At 34.8% G+C, this 18,719-nt stretch overlaps 1 protein-coding gene across 1 annotated transcript; it reads right to left on the bottom strand.

The window, feature by feature from the left end:
• Window positions 1–459: 459 nt before the first annotated feature.
• On the bottom strand, window positions 460–17,712 carry YEATS4 (YEATS domain containing 4). The gene is made up of 7 exons (XM_011374037.2): window positions 17,411–17,712; window positions 14,403–14,522; window positions 12,009–12,075; window positions 11,814–11,908; window positions 8,550–8,642; window positions 8,373–8,460; window positions 460–1,111 (listed from the first exon to the last, which is right to left on the bottom strand). The coding sequence occupies exons 1-7, from the start codon at window positions 17,459–17,461 to the stop codon at window positions 942–944; spliced, it is 684 nt and encodes a 227-aa protein (XP_011372339.1). The 5' UTR covers window positions 17,462–17,712; the 3' UTR covers window positions 460–941.
• Window positions 17,713–18,719: the final 1,007 nt, after the last annotated feature.

The following is an 18,719-nucleotide window of genomic DNA, read 5'->3' as shown; positions in this document are numbered from 1 at the left end:
GTAACTTATGTTAATGTTACATGTTTTCCAAAATACTTTCCTATCCATTGTTGTCCCTAGGTTGCCAAGATGGTTGAGACATGATCTTAGATTAAGTACTACTGAATGGTCAAATTATAGTAGGTGAGTCCAAAAGTAGAGGGCTCACCATGTGAATCTGAACAGAAGAGGCTGAGGAGAAAAAGGTAGAAAAATTAGGGGTAGTATGTGAAGCTGATATAGAGCGTTTCCTACGTGTTTGGGGGACATGCATGAGGGATTACATTTGTCTACATGAAAACTAACGACACTGTGATAGGCAGAACAACACTTAAGATATGATTTTTGCCATTGAAGAGCTTCTGTATGTTACAATGGGTGCCAATAAGAGAAGTGTAATCACAATAGTATGAAGATACATTAATCGTAATGAGAGCTCTAGGTGCTTGAAAGAGGAAGAAACACATCACCAGGCAGGAACAGCATCAGTAAACTACATGTATTGAGCATTTACTGGGTATTGAGCATATCAGATACAAACAAATCAGAATGAGGCAGGTAAGAACTTAAGAAATTAAATATACACATTATTTTATCACTAATTCCAACTACGAGGGAAATATTTGTGCAAGTTATATTTTATAATGAAATTCTGATGCCCGTCAAAAGGATAAGCTACACATACAATGCAATAAAAAAATTTTAATTGTGCTTATTAACATCACAGAATTACCCTAAAATGGGTTGATAAAATGCCTATACAGCATTCATTCTTATTATACACATATATTTCAATTAAAGACTGTTTGAAAAATACAAATACTTTGACCTCACTGCTGAGAAATCTACGGTCAACAACTATAAATGCAGTTCCTCTAAGAAACATCATGGCATTTGCCATCCATTTCTCCTTTAAAGTCCATTTGCAGTTTAGCTTACTAACAAGTTCTCTTCAGAACTGTTTATATCTCTTTTGTCTGATCATCTTCTTCGAGTTTCCTGATTTCATTTTTTAAACAATTTATAGTTTCACGACTTGCTTTTAATCTCTCCTTAAGCTCTGCAATTTCAAAGCTTGTTTTTTTTTTCGCGGCTTCTAATTTTTCTCTGGTTTTCACTTCAAGTTCTGCAACTAAAGAAAACATATACTTTTATTGAATTATTTAATTTTTCTTACATGTCTAAGATATGTCACAGAGTAATAAATAAGGCATTTCCTGAGGTCAATGTTTCCACAATGAAATGTGGATAACATTAAACACAGGGGTGTGGGTGAGATAGTCTGAACTCCCAAGAGAGGATCTCAGGTGTCTTTTGTAACTAGGATTGAAACTCTGGCCACTAATATTTTAATTCTTAGGTAAAATTTTAAGATATATTATTCTTGTTTTTCTCCATATACATATTAATTTGGAAATAAGGGGGCATATAATCCAAGAGATATCCAGCAAATAAGATCACTAAACATACAGTGTTCTTAAATATATGTACAGGTAAAACTTACATAAACAGAATCACACTGGTAAAACAAACCCATATCTTTTTTCAAAAAAGATAACAATAACTGTCTAGTTTGAATTCCAGCTCTACCATTAGCTGTGCCAGTTTTAAGCATTTATTATCCCTATGCTCATTTCCCCATTTCTAAAATTAATATTACAGCAAATATCTTATTATTTGTTGAGGAAAATTTAAAGCTAATTTATGTATATAAGTATCTAGAACATTACCTAGTACATAAAAAGTCATATTAATTACTATAATGACAGAAGAACATTAAATGACATTTAAAACATTCTATCTAGCTAGTAATATAACAAATTAACTAAAGAAAATATCACTACTGCAAAAGAGATTACATCTATTTATTCCACTGGAGAGTATAGCATTAGCTTTATTCAACATTTCCATCTTGTGGAGATTTCAGGTAATTGCTGCTGATGACCATTAAAGCATGGTTGTATGTACTTCTGCTAATACAAGATGATCCCTAATCGGAAGTAGCATGGTTTGGTGATGGGAAAAACAAACAAACGAACAAACAAAAAAACTTTGAAATCCGAAAGGCTTTCAACTAATAATACACCCTTATTAGTTGAATGCTATTTCTTAGTTTCCCTCAATTTCATCTTTCTACATGATATGGTTAAAGCTTTATATTTCTCAGAAGATTTATGAGGATTAAGCAAATATTGGCCCTTTGTATCCATAGGTTCTGCATCCACAGATCTAAAATATTGGGGGGAAAAAAACGTTATGTTGTTGCTAATGTGTAATATGCAGTCAGGCCTATGATGACCATATCTGCACTGAACATATACAGACATTTTTGTTATTTCTTAACCAATATAACAACTATTTACACAGCATTTACATTGTATGAGGTATTATTAGTAATCCAGAGATGATTTAAAGTACACGGGAGGATGTGCATAGGTTATGTGCAAATAGTACACCATTTTATATATGGGACTTGAGCCATCAGCAGATTATGGTATCCACAGGGTGTCTTAGAACCAATCTCCCACGGATACCAGGGGAAGATAGTATGTATATGTAAAGCATCTAAAACATGCATTGTTTTCCTATTTTGCTCACTGCTGGTCACCTTTTTTCTGTGATACATTTTTTAACAAGTAAATATTTATATTGCCAAAACAACCCATATTTTTCTTTGTAATTTTTCATTGCTTTTATTTGTAAAATTATTTTTACTTTTATAAAAAAGTTTGTAACTTTTGGCCCCCTTCATGGCATTTTGTCTTCTCCCCACCCCCTGGCAACCACCAATCTGTTCTCTGTATCTATAAGTGTGTGTGTATGTTTACTTTCACATTTAAGTAGAATCATGCAGTATTTGTCTTTCCTTTTCTGACTTATTTAACTTAGCATAATTCCCTCGAGGCCCATCCATGTTGTCACAAACGGAAAAATTTCATTCTTTATGGTCAAACAGTATTCCATTGTATGTATAGATACCATATCTTCTCTATCTAACCAGCAATGGACACTTAGGTTGTATCCCTATCTCAGCTACCGTAAATAATGCTGCAGTGAGCATGGGGGTGCATGTATCTTTCCAAATGATTGTTTTCATTTTCTTCAGATAAATGTCCAGAAGTAGAATTGTTGAATTATATGGTAGTTCTATTTTTAATTTTGTAAGAAACCTCCATACTGTTTTCCGTAGTGGTTGCACCAATTTACAATTCCACCAATAGTGTATGAGGGTTCCCTTTTCTCTACATCCTTGCCAACATCTGTTTGTTGACTTTTTGATAACAGCCATTCTGACAAGTATGAGATGATATCTCACTGTAGTTTTGATTTGCATTTCCCTGATTACTGATGTTGAGCATCTTTTCATGTACCTGTTGGTCAATCTGTATGTCTTCTTTGGAAAAATGTCTATTCAGATCTTGTATGATATTTTTGCTGAGTTATATGAGTTAATTTATATATTTTTTGATATTAATCTCTTATCAAATATATGATTTGCAAAAACTTTCTCCCAATCAGTAGATTAAAGAGGGGAGGAAAAAACATACTGAGTGAAAGGCACTTTGTTAATTGCTGGGGTACAGAGGTGGGAGATAGACAAGAGAGCAAAATGCAGTACAGTATCATGAGATAATTACAGGGAGCCATGAGAACAGACTGGATTCATACCAAGAGGAAAGGGTATGTGTGTATCAAGGAAGGCTTCTTGGCAGTAGTAAAAGCTGAACTTAATTTTAAAGAATGAGAAAGGAATTAGGTAGATGAAGACATAGCAGGCCCCAGAAATAGCACATGTACATTTGGGAAACAACAGAGTCCTATAAGACTGTAACAGTTTTAAATCTAGTCAGGAAGAACTGATTTAATTCATTTGTTAGGACAGCATTTACTGTAGATACAGATTCTTATTGTTTGATTTACATTTTTTCATCTTTTCTTATGGCTGAGTAGTATTCCACTGCATATATGTACCACATCTTCATTATTCAATCATCTATTGAAGGACACTTCAGTTGTTTCCATGTCTTGGCCACTGAAAATAATGCTGCAACGAACACAGGGGTATATCTATCTTTACGAATAAATGTTTTCAAATTTTTGTGTAGATACCCAGAAGAGGGATTGCTGGGTCATATGGTAACTATTTTTAAGTTTTTGAGGAACTGCCATACTGTCTTCCATAGTGGCTGTACCAATTTATATTCCCACCAGCTGTAAATGAAGTGTCCTTTTTCTCCACAACCTCTCCAACACTTGCTATTACTTGTCTTGTAGATACACTTTATTTTTGACAAATCGTAAGACTGCAAAGGGCACAATATATTTGGAAGAAGACCTTGGTTAATTAACAATGAGATCCTGGGGGAAAACATTTTAAAACTCTTTTTAGCTTGTTTCAGTTTTCTGCTTTCTATATATTAAATGCTTATATAAAAAGAAACATTTGTTTTAAATTTCCAAATGAAGCCTCAACTTAGCGTAAATCAATCCAAAAAAGAATAATTATTTTTGCAGAGCTCGTTTGAAGCACAGACCACAAGGCTTTTACACAGAGAACAGTTTATTGGGTAAGAGTATGGACTCTGGGTTTAAATCCTGGCTCTGATTTGAGGCAAGCTATTAACTCTATGCTCAAGGATCTTTAGTTACAAAATGGGGTTAATAGTACTACTTTCCTCCTATGGTTATTATGGTATTCGATAAGTTAGGAAATGTAAAGTGCTTGTCTAGTACACAGGAAGCTCTCATTAAGTATTCACTACCATTTTAATTATTCCTTATACAAGCAATTATTACTATTTAAAGCTAGATCATTAGTGCTTAAGTAAATTTCCAGTAAAATTGGGTTTACAAGCACAAATATGTTTATAAACTTTTAATATGATTCATAATGAGCAACCTCTATCCTGAATATTACACTATCTAAAAATATTACTAAGTTTTTAGAGCCTAAGTTCCAAGGACTGCCTGGGACGTAGTCCTGGTTCTATCACTAATTAGATACGTTAACGCAGGCAGGTTACTTAACCTCCTTGTGTCTCAGTTTCCTTTTCTAAATGAGAATACAAAGTGTACCACATCCTTACTAGTACAATTACTAACGATTCCTTTTGCTAATTTAATACAAATTTGGCCACCCATTATTGTTTGGTTTGCATTTTTAAAGTTACTAGCAGGGCCAAATTTTTCCCCATTTTATTTACCAGTGATCTCTTCTTTCACTTGTCTATGTCTTTTGTCCATTTATCAATTAAAGTTTAAAATTTTTTTCTATTTAATTTGTCCATTTTAGGGTTTTTAAGATATTAATCCTTTGCCATATTTTCTGGATATTTTTCTTTTTTGCCCTTTTGAAATGTAGAAGTTAAATATTTTTTACAAAATCAGGTTTGTCTTTCTTTTAATGTAATTTCTTCTAACATCTCAAATTTAAAAAGTCTTCCCTAGCCAGGACAATCATATCTCTAAATTTTTTTAACAGGCTGATTGATTTAAAAAACACATTTAACTATAATTAACTGGAATTTGTTTTGGTAAATACTATGAAGCAATGATCTAAATAAAATTTTCCTCTCAAAAGTTTATTAACTGTGCCAGTACCTCTTTTGGAATTATCTTTTTTTCCTGATTAGATATTGCTAAGAGGTAAACCAAAGATAATATAAAACACGTAATTTACTGATAAAAACTTCCCAAGGTTATACAGCTCCATATATAAGCTTTAATACATAAAAATAATTTATAGGAAAGACTTTTTATTAAATACATTATACATAAGTGAATTATTAGTTAAATAGTTTTGTTGAAAACACAAAAATGTGGTCACTTGAATTTTAAAAGAGAAGTTTCTTCTCTGAATTGGGCGCATTTTATGGTATGGGAAAAAGAAAAATCTATGGAGAGGAAACGACCAATAACAAAATAACATAGTAAGTACTTTTTTACCTTTTCAAAGTGATCATATATGTATCTGTTTTATATTCATAACAAAGTGGGCTGGTAAATCTTTTTGCAGATATAGAAAATGAAGCATGAAAATTCTAAAACACTATGATTTTAAATTTTAAATGACTACCAAGTGGCAAAATTATGAGTATTCACATACTTTAACTTAGTCATGCGTTTCATAAAAATACAAAAAAAAAAAAAAATTACTATAACCAATAATGGTTAAATAGCAATTTCCTTGCCCCTGCATTTACTGGCTTTCAGCCAACAAATCTACTAGTTTATTTCCTCCTGACAACACTACCCTCTAGACCCCATATTCTGCTTCTGCTACCACACTACAAGTTCCAAGACACAGGTGTCTATAGTGCCTGTCTCCAATTTCTCTCATTTCATTCTCTGTTGATCCATTTCAACTATTTTCTGCCCGTACTATTTTCCTTCAACTCCTCCTGTAAAAGTCATCAAGGACCACTACCTTGCTATAGCCCATTTTTTGGCCCTCATCTAACTTGTCCTATCAGCAGAACTGGATATGGTTAATGACTTTCTTGATACACTTTCTGCACTTGGCTTTAGGATATTATAGGCATCTATTTTTTTCTTCCTCCAGATTCACTATTTCTTCTTAATTTCCTTTGAGGGTGATCGCCTTAATCTCTAAGTGTTGCAGTACTCACAGCTCAGTCCTTGGACCTCCTTTCTATCTTTATTCACTCCTTTGATGATACCACTGGGTCTCACAATTTAAATCCATCTATATATTAACTTCCAAATTTTTATCTTCAGCCTATATCTCTCCTTGAATATCAGACTTTGGGGTGCAATTCCCTTCTCAACATCACCACTTAGATGTCTTACAGGCATCCCACATCCAACATATCCAAAATTGTATTCCTAATCTTTCCCCCAAAGCCTGCTGCTCCCAGACTTCCCCATCTCTATAAAAAGCAATGACAAGTTTTTGGTTCCTTGGGCCCTACACCTTAGGAATCATTCTTTATTCATCTCCTTCTCTCACATCTTATTATTCAAACCATCAGCAAATTCTACTGAGCCTATCTTCAAAATAGATTCAGAATCTGACCCCTTCACACCACCTCATTGCTGTCACTCTGGTACCACCCACTATTCTATCATATCTAGATTACTGGAATAGCCTCTGCTTCTTCCCTTTCTGCTTTACAGTCTATTCTCAAAACACAGCCAGGGTGACTGAACTTTTTAATACGTTAGTCATACACTTTGACTCTTCTGCTCAAAACCCACACAACTTCATGTCCTTCAGTTTAATAATTTAAAGTTCTCATGGTTATGCATAAGTTCTTATATGATCTGGTACCCTATTAACTTCTCTGCTTATCTCCCATTCTTTGTTCCCTTTTTCACTCTAGTCAAAATGGCTTCCTTGCTGTTCCTCAGATATGCCAGGCATACTCTTACCTCAGGGCTTTTGCCCTTGCTGCTCCTGCTACACACAACATTCTTCCCTCAGACAGCCCCAAGGCTCACTTCCTTATTCTTTTAGTTATTCGCTCAAATGCCACAATCTCAGGAAGCATTCTCTGACTTGAAATTTAAAACTCTAACCATCTCCTTCCACCAAAGGTGTTACCTCCCTTGCTTTATTTTTCTCCATATGACCCAATCATTACTTTATACTTTATTATTCTGTTTATTTAAAATCTGTCTTCCTCCCACTAGAACGTAAGCTCCATGAAGGCAAGGCTTTTTGTCTGGTTTGGGCTCTCAGAACCTAGAACAATGCCTGGCATATAACTAGTGCTCAATATATACTGTAGGCAAATGAATAAAAGATCAAAGGAAAAACTGAATGGTAATATAAATGTTAACACAGGGATGGCAAATAGATTTCATCTTGAGTACCAAGTACAAATGATGGCAGTAGCTGTATGGAGTGACGTGTAGGCTATTCTGAGATCAGGTCAGCTTAGAGCGAAAATATACCATGACTAATCATCAATGTGGCATTCTGGTATTCTCCACCTTAGCATTAATCTGAAACTACGTAAAATGACATAGGTTTTAAAAAAAGATAAACTAGTTCACAGTACACAAAAGTATAATTATGTTCTGCAAGGTTCTTCACACAGATTTTGTTAGCAAAGATTAGCAAACCGAGTGACAGGTTAAGCAAGATTAATGAAAAGCTATGCTTAAATGTAATTAGGGAATAAAAGACAAAGAGTATGTCAGAGACTGTGAGAGGCTGTCTTTTACCTTTTTGAAAGTAGGCCTACTTTGGGAACAATGTGAAATAGCCTTCTTACATGTTCTGTAGTAATACATATCTTGTTTTTTAGCTCTTGACAAATTTACATATATATAGTGTTAGAAAAAAAAAGTAATAGTTACTAAGCATACAATCCTTTCACCATTACAGAACATATTATTTTTCAGAATTATGAACTCATTGCACTTACATTCTGTTTCATGCTTATAGGCTCCTAACGTTAGCTGACGAGACGTTGTGAGTAACTGTTGCATCATTGCTGTTGGGTCTTGAAATATCTAATGGGATAGAATGAAAGAAAGCCTAATAACTTCAAAGTTCTACAATTTAAAATGCTTTTAAAACTCTCATTCTAAAATCTTCTTACCATTTCATCATAGAACTCTGAAACCACTGTCTTTTTTCCCAGCATCGCATTGGTATCTGATTGAAACAACTTTAATAAATGATACAATGTTACCTGTGAAATAAAAACAGACATGGCATCTGTGCAATGGTTACCATCATCACTGTGAGACACTGTCACTTCTGTAACTGAATTAAAGACTAGAATCAGTAAACATATCAAATTCGGGATCTTTTCTCAACTACAACTTACTGTGGCAAATCATCCAAACTCTGTACTTTTTTTTCCTGTTAGGTGTTACCATCCATCCACATCTACTAAACATGAATGTTTTGAAGAAGGTAAGTAAAAATCTATTACAAAGCATTTCTAGAGAGTGACTATATATAAAAATAACATAAGATATACCTATGGAACTTAAACTGGGAAATCGCTAAGACATAAATTCTTTTACTTATATAAGCGAAATTAGATCAGTTGTGACAGTTACTCTGTGAAGTTTAAAGTTTACAAATTTACTGTGTGTGGGGGGGAAGATTTGATACTTTCAAAAGTAATGACTAATACTATAATGCTCAGTGTGGGAAAAATAATTTCTTTGGTGATCTATAAGATTATTACATAAGTAGCAAACAAAAAGTCAGCGATAATTCACTTTGTCAAGAGCAGCGTATCTTCAAAATACTTAAAAACAGGTGTAGTAAGACATCAAAAGAAAAGTCTTGCAGCACAATGTGCGATTACTTGAGCAAAATAAAACCCAGCTGACAAAACATCAGAGTTCATGCTGAAGTTGTAGAAACCGATTCAGAAGCTTCAAAATTTTTTCCAAAATGTAGCTAAAATCATTATAAGGAGCATGCATCAATCACATACCATATTTAAAGCAGATAATTTGACAAATATCTGGAATAGACTGAAAGCAGATGAAACTATGTGAATGGATAGACCATAACAGGGAAATCTAAAACCTGAAAATGTTAGGAGAACTGCATCAGAGGTGGGGGCCAGTGTTCCCAGTGGAGCTCCAGAGAGGTTTCAAGCTCAAAGCTGGCAAGTGTAGAAATCAAGAATGCTATAGGGTAGCTGGGCCTGTAAACCTTCCTTTCTTTTCCCTTCACTCACAGACAAGAGAGCATATCCTCCTGTGGAACCTAGAATTTTTTACCCAAACAATCAAGTATGAAGTAAAAATACAGATATTTTCAGATAGCAAGAACTCTGAAAGTTTATTTCTTGGGCAACCTTTCCTAAGAAATTCCTCTAGCAAAATGTAAAAAAAAAAAATTGGAATGATAAGAAAAAGGGTTATCTGTCATCATTAGGAGTAGACAGGCACTATCTAAAATAGAAAAATTCAAACTTAGGTATTTAAATATATGAAATGCATGGGAGTAATTTCTAGAGGAACTGAAAACAGTAACTGTGGTTTTCCTGGGGAAAGGGCCAGAGATGGGAGAAAAGATGTTATAGATTAAACTGTGTCCCCCAAGCCCAAAAGATATGAAGTCCTAACCCTCAGTACCTGTGAATATGACCTTACTTGGAAAGAGGGTCTTTGCAGATGTAATCAAGTTAAGATGAAGTCTTTAGTGTAGGCCCTAATCCAATTTGACTAGAGTCCTCATAAGAAGAGATAGAGAGATAGGGAGAGAAGGGAATGTGACAAAAAAGACAGACAATGAAGTTACGCTGGCACAAGCCAAGGAATGCCTAGGGCTACCAGGAACTAGAAGAGGCAAGAAAGGATCCTCCTCTAGAAACTCTGGAGAGACCATGGCCAACACCTTGTTTTTGGACTTCTAGATTCCAGAAATGTAAGAATAAATTTGTTGTCTTTAGCCACTCAGTTTGCGGTATTTTGTTATAGCAATGCTAGAAAACTAATACAAAAGACTTGTACTTTTCATTTTTAAAAACTATCAAAACCATGTGCATGTCTGACTTTTATAATTTAAAACTACATCAGAAAACTGTCCTGCCCTAAATTTATTATTTAGACTCCCAGAGGCATTCATGTAGATACAGGTAATCAAAAATTTCAAGACAGGTGTCTTCAATTTTGAGCGGTTTGAAGATTCTTAGAGCAACAAAAATGCCTATACTTGCCACAGAGATATTTCTAGGCATAAAACCCAATTTTAGCATTTTGCTTTTAGAAACAACCATTCCTGTCACAATGGCTTGACCTATAAAAGGTTACTGGATAACAAAAGTAAATCACAAATTACCTGTGCCTTTTATATTTTAAATAAATCTTCATGACACTTATTTTCTACAAGAGCCAATTACTGAAAAAGTATAATGGTTTTATTATACAAAAGAACACTACAACAGCTTTAAGGGAATAAAGTTCAGGCCTATGTAGATCTATAAAGAAACCTATTCAATAATTTAATAACATTACTTTCCTTTTCCAAGAGTGGACTTTGAGAGCTGTCTCATAATGATATAAAGATTTCTTTCAGAAAAGTATTTTCCAACTGGGAGGGGTTGGGGGATGACAGATGAGAAGACAGACAGATAAGGCCACATATTCTCAAAAATGAATTCAAAGCAATCTTAAAGTTAAAAAAAAAAAGCTTCTGCTCTAGTAACATTACTGACTTCTCCTTCTCCCTCTCTCTCAATTATCTGCTGAATTCTGTGCTCTATTTTCCCTAATAGACTATTTCCATTAAGGGTAGGAGCAATGTTTCATCTTTGTACCAAAATATCTGAAAAATATCTTGCCAATAATAGATATTTAATAATTTCTTGCCAAACAGAATATAATGTAAGGGTATGCTAGAAGGACAATAAAAAATGGTAAGAGATCTAGAAACCTTATCACATGGAAAATGTTTAAATGAGCTATAGATGTTTATTCAAGAGAATAATGTCACATTTGATAGTAATTAAGAAAATTAATGTATGAATAGTTATCAATAAAAAGTTCAAGGAAGCTTAAAATAGAGCATTCTTAAAACTAGAACTACCCCAACCTGAACAGGGTATTTCATTTAATAAGTCTCTCTCTATACTGAAGATAGCAAGTCCAAATGAAATTCTTATTTGAGAGATGGCCTAAAGAAATTCCTACCTATGCAGAATATGGCCTATATTGAAAAATAAAAGTTGAGAAAACACTTCATTAAAAATGAAAAATCTTAACTCATGCCATAAGCTTATATAAAATATATTTGAATAAAAATGTTAACATATGAAGAGCTCTTCATTAACTATTGTTACATTTTCACAACTAAAAAATTCTACTTTATATTTGCAAAGATAACCATTACTCACAGGTCTTTCATTAGGATCAATGAAGAATATTTTGATGATTATTTCGAATTCACCCCATCCTGTTTCAGTAATTTCATATGGAGGCTTAGTAACAACTGAAGAGACAAAGAAATAAAACAATTATAATTGTAAATTACTGATAGTTTACTAACTCTTTTTAAATTTGTAAATTAGAATAAAAAAACTGTACTGTACCTCTCAAAGGATTGCCATAGCTTTCATGTAATTTAAACTGGATTTTCTTTACATATGCTGACATATCCTAAAATACAAAGGAATTAATTAGTTCTTTCAGCTACATAAAAACTAGGAGGGAACTACGCTGAGCACATGTAACTAATTTTATAAAATATACTTCCCCTTAAATATGGAATCCAATTTTCTTTTTTCTTAAAAAATTAATTAATTAATTTTTTATGGTAACATTGGTTAATGAAATCCAGTAAGTTTCAGTTGTACATTTTAACAGAATCTAATTTTCTAAAAACCATGAGTTATACTGAGTAGATTTATTTTAAACAAGGAAGCCTGTACTGAATTCCTTCATAATTCACAATATATAGGAATATACAAATCAGTTCACTTATTTTGCAAATCCTGTTTATATTTATACCTATAGACTACTCTAAATCAATTTTGATTTTTTCACAAAAATAACTATATAAATATATAGAAATAACTGTATAAACCAAAGCAAATCTAAGAACTAAGCAACTTCAAAGAACAAAATTATATAAAGCTAAGGTCAACTAAACTAAGTAACCTAGAACTGTTGGATATAAAATTCCTTTTCTTATTTTGAAGCATAGGAGCATAGTCATTCATTCTGGCACGTAAAATGGATTCCCCTAGTGAATGTGGCTTTTTCAAAAATAATTCATTCTAGAAAAATAGTAAAATGCAAAACCATTAAGTTGCACTCAATAGTAATGTTCATTAATCTTTTTTATTTGCTTTTAGGAATTTTTTACATGCTTACTATCTATATATATTTCTAAATTGGAATTATATATAATGATATATTAATATCTGCTTTTATCACTTAGTATTATATTGTGAACATTTTTTCTGAGGCAGATTTCCTTAAGCATCTTTGCAGACTCTTTAGGAAATACTTTTATTCATTTCTTTCTGAAAACATGAGTGACTACCAATATTGGGTAGCAGATACCATCATAGTAAATAGCATCTTTTAGGATATTCTCAGGATCTCGCTGTGGAGTGGAGTGGGGGGGACAGAAAAATCAGCATTTCAGTGTAATCTGTGTTGTGAGAGCATGAGGTACAAGATCATAGGAAGGGCACTTAACAAACAGTCTTTGGAGATCAAGGAAGTAGTTCTAAAGAAAATATACTTGAACTAAGATCTAAGGGAACAATAAGAATAGAGTAGGTGGAGAGGAATGAATGAAGAGGTTTAATTTCCTTGGGGAATTTGAGAGTAATTTAACATTAGTAGAATGTAGGGTATAAGGAAATGATGAGGCAAACACAAATAAGGTATAATGCTGAAGAGACAGTAGAGGGAAAGATTATGGCATACTTTCTAAAATATGATTGTTTTAACTTTATCATGAGGGCAATAGGTAGTCACTGAAGGATTTTTTTAAAAATAAGTTTTGAGATATTCGCATACCACACAATTCATCCATTTAAAGTGTACCATCCAATGGTTTTTAGTATATTCACAGTTGTACATCCATCACCATAATTAATTTTAGAACATTTTTATCACACAAAAAGAAACCCCAGATCCTTAGCACTCACTCCTAAATCCCTCTTCCTCCCACCCAACGGCAACCACTAATCTGTGTCTATAGATTTGCCTATTCTGGACATTTATAAAAATAGACTCATACAATATGTGGCCTTTTGTGTCGGGCTTCCTTCTCTTACCATGTTTCTAAATTCCTCCATGGGTAGTAGCATGTATCAATACTTTATTTCTTTTTATTGCCTAAGAATATTCCATTGTATGGATATACCACATTTTATTTATTCATTTAGTGGTTAAGAGACTTTTGGGTTGTTTCCATTTTCAAGCTATTATAAATAATGCCACTATGAACATTCGTATAGAAGTTTTTGTGTGGGCTTTGAAGGGTTTAAATAGAGGAATAGTTTATTCATTCAATAAATATCTGTTGAACACCTATTATGTACTGGCTTCATTCCAAGTATTACAGATTCAGCAACAAAACAAAATTTACCAGCAGCCAAACTGTATAGCAGTTTTGCCTTTCGTCTTCTCTGGTGGTCTTATTACCAAATTATAACTTAAAAATTAACTTCTATTCCTGAAACATGATTAAATACTAGGCTAACTTAAGACATGGTGATTAGAATACGTGTTGTGTTTATAGCATAGTTGTTACTAACTTAATTTTAATAGGAAACATTTTTGGAAATTGATTTCTACTGAACAATTACATGAAGATGACAGCTCTTTACTCTTTTGACTTTATCAGTAACATTTCTAAAAAGGACCAATTTTATAATCAGAAAGTCACTATAAAATAATATTACAATTTATCCTTAAGCAAAACAAACTGTACCTTCAAAAAAGTTATCAGAAAAAGCAGTGCCTACCTCATTTCTATATGGTTTTACGTATACTGTCCACTGATGGGTATGCCCATCCTCTTCTCTCTTCTTTCCAAAATATCGAGCAACATTACCATAAACTATTGGTTTAACGATAGTAACTCCCTAAATGAAAAATAATTTAAACACTGATTAGTATTTATTTGGGTAATGACACACCAAACAGAATAAAAGCTCTGAAAGCTTGTTTTAAGAAACAGCAGGCAATCTAACAACCTTGAGTTTGTTTATAACAGTAATTTCTCTCAAAAAAATTTTAGACAATTATCCTCATTTCATATCAATACAAATAACACCAAATTACAATGTTCTCACTTTGAAATGCCTCTTTAAAACATGTAAAGTACTTTGAGAGTTTTTCTGAAAAGAAACACAAAAGGCTCTTTATTTACAAACTTTAAAATGAGGTTCTGGAATGAAGAACCAACTTCCACTGCCATTACCTGATAGCAATGTCCTTATTTATCAGCTCGTGGCAGTATTTTCCAAAGCACAGTACAAATATTAAAGGCAGTTTGGGAGAGGATTTTAGGTAGAATAAGAGCAAACATTTTTCACTTTATTATTTACGTGTTTAATCAGTATTAGAAAAACCACAACTATAGCAATTCAAACACACAATTTCAAAAACATTAATGCTGAGGAATGGGGTTTTAAAAATTGATCTAAATAAAAATGTTAAATATTACAGTTGGATTCGGATAATGATTGAAGTGGCACTTGGATGACTGATGCTTGTTTGACACTGGCCAATGGCATGGCATGTTTGCTACATTTGTGCTCAGTTCTGAAATGGATATGTTTCTCATCACATCCAGTAAGTGTAAAGGCAGTGAGTGTTAACAGATTATGGAAAAAAGAAAAAAAATTCAAGTGAAGACAAAATACTGAATGTCGCACATAAATTTGAGACCAATTATTCAATACTAAGAATGTATCTGAAAGTCAAAGAGCAAGATATACCACATGTGAAAAGTGCTGTAGCAATGTTATCGTCAATAAAAAAATGAGGAAAAGCAGTGAACAAATGGAAAAACTTGTTTGGATAACTAATAAATCCAATACCTATCACCCTAAAGTTAGTTTAGAAGAAGGCAGTTTGCATGAGAACTTAATCACAGAGTCTGACACTTTTGTGGCAACCACAGATGGGAACTTAGGTTCAAGGCCTGAGTGAATGAGGACAAAGAGTGCTGACTAACAGGTGAGTGGATAATAGATCCTGTTGCTGCTGCTACATGTTGGTAGGAAGTTAGAGCTCCTCAATGATAAAAAAAAAGGGGCTCATGTGTCAATAGTCTTTCTACCTGGATGAAATTTACCTAAATTGGAAACAGATGCCTATAAGACAGCATAACAATCAGTATGGAGAAGAAATAAGTCCCTAATTTTAAAGCTTTACATGACTCACACCCCTTTTTGGTGGAAAAGCATTTGAGGACTACAGGCCTGATCTCCACAAATCACTGGACTTAAATTTACAAACTTTTAGAACCTAACACGATTACAAGTATAGAAAGTCCTGTAGGTCTCCTCTAAAATCTGCTTTAACCCTTTGTTTGGAAGTACTTTCCTATCAGTCCAAAACCTTGCCCAAAAACCTATGCAAAATATATATGTTTACGAAGCTTCTAGTACTATGAATTTTACTTGGCATCTTCCCCCTTAAATTTCAGCAGGTTTTGAAATTTTTGAAAAACTCCCACTTTACATATGATCTTAAAGCACTGTGTATGACAGTTGTAAAACACGGTATAATCAAAATCATGTGAAAACAATATGATATACATAGGACTCTTTAAAAAAACCTATATTAACTAGATTGGTGCAAAAACAAGTGATTTAAAAAAATTTCCTGAGATAAAAAGGGGTGAAAATAGATGTTATTTCGGGAACCAGCTGGTCCTGCCTTAAAAATTAACGGGCTAGGAAACGTAAGAAAGTGGGAGGGAAATTTCGAACGTTATGGTAGGCTCTATGATAACTTTAAAAGCTAACATTTATGTTCTCTATGTGCCAGGCAATGTTCTCTGCATGCCTTGATTAATGTCTTAGTCTTAATTTTGGAAACATCATGAACTTGTGAAGAGGAATTTACCTCTTAATTGGCCAACATTTCTAATTAGCTCTCTTCTGCTTCTGTAAACATGCCTGTTGTAAGGCCAGAGATCTCAAGGTCAACTGAGAACTCATCCTCCACTAAAGATGTATTGCTTTGGTGCTTGTTACAAAAGATGTATTACTTAACGCTTGTTAGAAAGTTCTATGATTTCTAACTGCCTGTAGCAACTTCAGAGGTCTGTAAATCAGCCCATGCCAACTTTAACAACCTGAGTATAAAAACAAAATTGCCTTTAAGTTCGAGGCCCAGATTTTCAGAGCACTAGCTCTTCTGGGATCGCTGGCGAAATGAAATTGAGTTATTCTAAACCTCCGGGTGCTGCTTGATTTCTCGCTGGTCTGAGTTTTTGCAACTTTTCTGCAACATTTGGGCCAGTTTTCTGACCTTTTCTATCCCCCATTTCTTCAGTTATCGCACTTGTAAACACTGCGGGTAATACTGTCTTTGTAAAGTTGCTGTAAGGACTGAATCAGAGAACTGGATAAAGCTTTTGGCCACTATGCTTGGCACACAGTAAACGTGCTACTGCTATTATCCTCACAATCAGGACGGTGGCAGCTTACCAGTGACCCGAGCTGGCAGCATCAAGCCCTTGGAGCGGCTTCTTTCCTTATTCTGCTTTCCCTAAGCCACCACTATGTTTACTTTTTTGGGCGGAGATGAAAGGGACGTGGTGACACTGTGAAGTTGGGGCCCAACGAAACACTGCTTTTTCCACAAGGGCTTTGACTCGCTCTCTTCCTTAGATGCCACGGTTCAAGCCCGAGGCAAGAAGTCGCGAGAGGGAAACAGCGAACCCTCCCCACGCAGCGTAGGGAGGAGCCGGGGCAGAGAGCCACTCCCGGATAGGAGGCGCGGCCCGAGCACTGACCTTCACTCTCCCGCCGGAGTCAGGCCCAAATTCGGCCATTCTCTTGAACATATTGTCCTACGGAAGAAGCCGCCGCCGCCGCCAAGGAAAGAGACCGAGGCCGGCGGGGTCGCCGCTCCGCTTATAGGCCCCGCTCCTCCTGCACGGGCCTCGGCGGAGGGTTTCTGGCCGAGGGAGAGCGACTCACTGGCGCGCGGGGAGACGAGGAACCGCCGACTATTCGCCGAGCGCGGCGTCCCAGACGTCCATTCACCCCGTGCGGGTGGAGAACCGGGCGCGAGGGATGGCGGCGACGCCGCGCGCAGGCGCAACGAGCGCGCGCTCGCACTGCGCATGCGCCGGGCCGCTGCTCTGTGGCCGGGCCCGGGCTGGCGGGGCCAGGCCTGGGTCGCCAGGCGACGCTGCGATGCGAGATTCTCTAGTTCGCGTGTCACCACTCTAGACACCTTAACTCTGTAATGACCGAGAAATGGCTTTTGGAGCTAATATCTTGTCATTGGCAAAGCATTCCATTTCTGAAATTAAGTTCGTGAAATCTACTTACGCGCACAACTTTTCGTTGTCTTCAGCTGGACCTCAGTGCTTGAACCGCTTATTTCTTATTTATCCCTTTCTTCCTACTCTTCCTTTTCTACTTAGTTTGGCATTCAGGTGAATAACTGGACACAAATCTCCTCTCCACCATTGCCCTTCTGTGGTTCTACCTGCTGTGCAGATTTACTGCAGGACCGAATTAATGGTCTTCAATTTAATTCAAGACTTAGGTGCTGGCTAGGAGTTCTATTTAAAACTAGATTTTCAACTTTTCCTTAGTTTTCTCAAATCTCCAACTATGACACCAACCCTCTCATTCTTATTAGAGAAATCTAATAATCCCCGTGAAACTGGACCCAACTGGAACATTCTTCAGCCAAGTACACGTAGTCAAATCCACATAGGCCCTCAAAACTTCAAATAATTTTTTACTTTCCTGCTCCAAAATTTAAATAGATAACCAAGGATTACCAAATAACAAATGCTTTTAATATCAAAAATATAATCTAGGATAAACAAACAAAATAGTAGATTAGAGGAAACAGATAAACTAACAAAAAAACAAGCCCAAATTATTATTATTACTATATTGACATAAAATAAGATCGTAAATGTGATACAAAACAAAAAAAGGAACATTAAGAGAACAAAGTTCTGTGGAAATTAAAAATATATCAGAAATGAAAACCTCAATAAAAGGATTGAACAATATTATCAAAGAAATCTCCCAGAAAGTAGAGCAAAAGACAGTGATAAGAACATCTGTATTAGTTAG

This window comes from Pteropus vampyrus, unplaced genomic scaffold (assembly GCF_000151845.1).
Source record: "Pteropus vampyrus isolate Shadow unplaced genomic scaffold, Pvam_2.0 Scaffold9, whole genome shotgun sequence".
In the NCBI taxonomy this organism is placed as follows: domain Eukaryota; kingdom Metazoa; phylum Chordata; class Mammalia; order Chiroptera; family Pteropodidae; genus Pteropus; species Pteropus vampyrus.
Note: the sequence above shows the minus strand (reverse complement) of the source record. Positions and strands in the feature narration are given on the sequence as shown.

Excerpts from the sequence above, each read along its gene's own strand:
- YEATS4 (XM_011374037.2), bottom strand. The coding sequence starts at position 17,461 with ATGTTCAAGAGAATGGCCGAATTTGGGCCTGACTCCGGCGGGAGAGTG. Across the intron at positions 14,523-17,410 it reads ACTCCGGCGGGAGAGTGAAG|GGAGTTACTATCGTTAAACC; the intron begins GTCAGTGCTCGG and ends TTTTTCATTTAG. Across the intron at positions 1,112-8,372 it reads CTATAAGCATGAAACAGAAT|TTGCAGAACTTGAAGTGAAA; the intron begins GTAAGTGCAATG and ends TGTTTTCTTTAG.